General features: G+C 40.5%; 1 protein-coding gene across 1 annotated transcript in view; it reads left to right on the top strand.

Annotated features, from left to right (window-relative positions):
* LOC117941465 (cytochrome c oxidase assembly protein COX18, mitochondrial) overlaps positions 1 to 3,223 on the top strand; it is a 5,254-nt gene that overhangs the window by 436 nt on the left and 1,595 nt on the right. The window contains exons 2-5 of the mRNA XM_034866477.1: positions 55 to 79; positions 385 to 539; positions 733 to 848; positions 938 to 1,045. Coding sequence (XP_034722368.1) covers positions 55 to 79; positions 385 to 539; positions 733 to 848; positions 938 to 1,045 — 404 coding nt within the window. The remainder of the gene's footprint in view (positions 1 to 54; positions 80 to 384; positions 540 to 732; positions 849 to 937; positions 1,046 to 3,223) is intronic.

The following is a 3,223-nucleotide window of genomic DNA, read 5'->3' on the forward strand; positions in this document are numbered from 1 at the left end:
TAATACTCATAATACTAACGCTACTAGTAATACTACTAATAATACCAATAACAGAGAGGCTGGACGGAGAAACAGAGCGGTGAGAAAGCACCTAGACACAATAATACTAATAATGCTAGTAATACTACTAGTCATAGTAATAAACAGGCATTACGATATTTCGGTCCGTACCGACTCATACTAATGACATGTGGTTCCTGTCTCTATCTGGACTGTACTGATGGAGGATTAGAGCAGTCCGGCTGACGGGAACTTCATTGCATGTGTGCAGTCATCATCTCCCAGCTCTCTGCCTAGGCAGGGTTATCTGAACTGGTCTCCGTGGGCAGTGTAACCTCTGCTGTATTCTGGCTCAGGAAGTAGAATCATTGTGTTTGTTCCTAGGTTCCAGTTCCAAAAGAATCTGCGTCGCCTGGTCTCTCAGCTCTACGTCAGAGACAACTGTCACCCGTTCAAAGCCAGTGTCCTGGTCTGGGTTCAGCTGCCCCTGTGGATCAGCCTCTCTTTGGCCCTCCGAAACCTCAGTCTCAATCAGCCCGGTAAGATAGCACCCAGCCTCTCTCTATCAGCCTCTCTCTATCAGCCACAGATGTGATATTGGGGCTGATCTGACAGATGTGTGTGTGCAGATGTTGGGGCTGATCTGACAGGTGTGTGTGTGCAGATGTAGGGGCTGATCTGACAAATGTGTTTGTAGATGTTGGGGCTGATCTGACAGATGTGTGTGTCCAGATGTTGGGGCTTATCTGGCAGCGGGTGGCGCTCTCTGGTTCCCGGACCTCACCGTTCCTGACTCCAGCTGGATCCTGCCGGTCTGCCTCGGACTCACCAATCTGCTTCTTGTAGAGGTACCTGGCGGGGGGTTGGGGTTGCTGGGGCTGAGAGGGGCCCAGGTTAGAGTCACCTGACCGGATGATGTAACTTTCTTCTCCTTCAGGTGTTTTCTCTCCAGAGAGTCAACCCGTCTCGTGTTCAGAGGATTGTGACGAACGCCGTGCGAGCGTTCTCGCTGTTGATGATTCCCATCGCCGCGACCGTTCCCTCTGTGAGTATCTGAGCAGCTGATTGGTTCACTCAGATCAGCAGCTTGTACAGAAAGAGCGCAATTAAATCAAAACACTATTTAATTTTTTTATGATCTGTAGTTCCAATGAGACAAACTGTAGGGGTGCCGGAGCGCGAAAAGTTATGTAGTATGGCTTTAAGTCCCGCCCCTATCGGTGGGGGTAATCTCTTTCTGTTGACTAGTATTGTGTGAAGGTCTCCTCCTCTTTATCCCGTCTGCTAACAATCAACAGAAACATGTCTGTAGACTGCTAACTAACAACAGAAACATGTCTATAGACTGCTAACTAACAGAAACATGTCTATAGACTGCTAACTAACAGAAACATGTCTATAGACTGCTAACTAACAACAGAAACATGTCTATAGACTGCTAACTAACAACAGAAACATGTCTATAGAATGCTAACTAACAGAAGCATGTCTATAGACTGCTAACTAACAACAGAAACATGTCTATAGAATGCTAACTAACAGAAACATGTCTATAGACTGCTAACTAACAGAAACATGTCTATAGACTGCTAACTAACAGAAACATGTCTATAGACTGCTAACTAACAACAGAAACATGTCTATAGAATGCTAACTAACAGAAACATGTCTGTAGACTGCTAACTAACAGAAACATGTCTACAGACTACTAACTAACACAAACATGTCTAAAGACTGCTAACTAACAACAGAAACATGTCTATAGACTGCTAACTAACAGAAACATGTCTATAGACTGCTAACTAACAGAAACATGTCTATAGACTGCTAACTAACAACAGAAACATGTCTAAAGACTGCCAACTAACAACAGAAACATGTCTAAAGACTGCTAACAACAGAAACATGTCTAAAGACTGCTAACTAACAACAGGAACATGTCTACAGACTGCTAACTAACAGGAACATGTCTACAGACTGCTAACTAACAGAAACATGTCGATAGACTGCTAACTAAAAGAAACATGTCTATAGACTGCTAAGTAACAACAGGAACATGTCTATAGACTGCTAACTAACAGAAACATGTCTAAAGACTGCTAACTAACAACAGAAACATGTCTAAAGACAGCTAACTAACAGAAACATGTCTAAAGACTTTCTAACTAACAGAAACATGTCTATAGACTGCTAACTAACAGAAACATGTCTATAGACTGCTAACTAACAGAAACATGTCTAAAGACTTTCTAACTAACAGAAACATGTATATAGACTGCTAACTAACAGAAACATGTTTAAAGACTGCTAACTAACTAACAGAAACATGTCTAAAGACTGCTAACTAATAACAGAAACATGTCTATAGACTGCTAACTAACAGAAACATGTCTATGGACTGCTAACTAACAGAAACATGTCTATAGACTGCTAACTAACAGAAGCATGTCTATAGACTGCTAACTAACAGAAACATGTCTAAAGACTGCTAACTAACAGAAACATGTCTATAGACTGCTAACTAACAGAAACATGTCTATAGACTGCTAACTAACAACAGGAACATGTCTAAAGACTGCTAACTAACAACAGGAACATGTCTAAAGACTGCTAACTAATAACAGGAACATGTCTAAAGACTGCTAACTAACAACAGGAACATGTCTAAATGCTGCTGATCCTGATATTTACCACCAACAGGGTCAGGTATTGGTATAGGTCAGGTATAGAGTCGGTCTCCTTTGGTTCATCACTACATTACATTACATTAATTTACATTACTTTACATTACATTAAATTACATCACAATACTTTACATTATTTTACATTACTTTGCATTACTTTATATTATATTACTTTACTTTCTGTCACGTTACTTTACATTACATTACATTACATTACTTTCATTACATTAGTTTACATTACATTACTTTGCATTACATTACTTTACATTACATTACTTTGCATTACATTAAATAACTTTACTTTACGTAACATTACTTTACATTACATTACTTTACAGTACTTTACATTATAGGTTACAGAGCTACAGGGTTAGCTGCAGACTGAAGAATTCAGAGTTTTCAGCGTTCAGGTCTTATTCTGCCAACATGTCTGCTCAAGTTCTACCAGGGTCGGCACATTCCTGTCTCCTTCGTCAGATGAGACGCTTCTAGACACGTTTCTGTCTCCTTCGTCAGATGAGACGCTTCTAGACACGTTT

Source organism: Etheostoma cragini, unplaced genomic scaffold (genome assembly GCF_013103735.1).
Source record: "Etheostoma cragini isolate CJK2018 unplaced genomic scaffold, CSU_Ecrag_1.0 ScbMSFa_80, whole genome shotgun sequence".
Lineage (NCBI taxonomy): Eukaryota > Metazoa > Chordata > Actinopteri > Perciformes > Percidae > Etheostoma > Etheostoma cragini.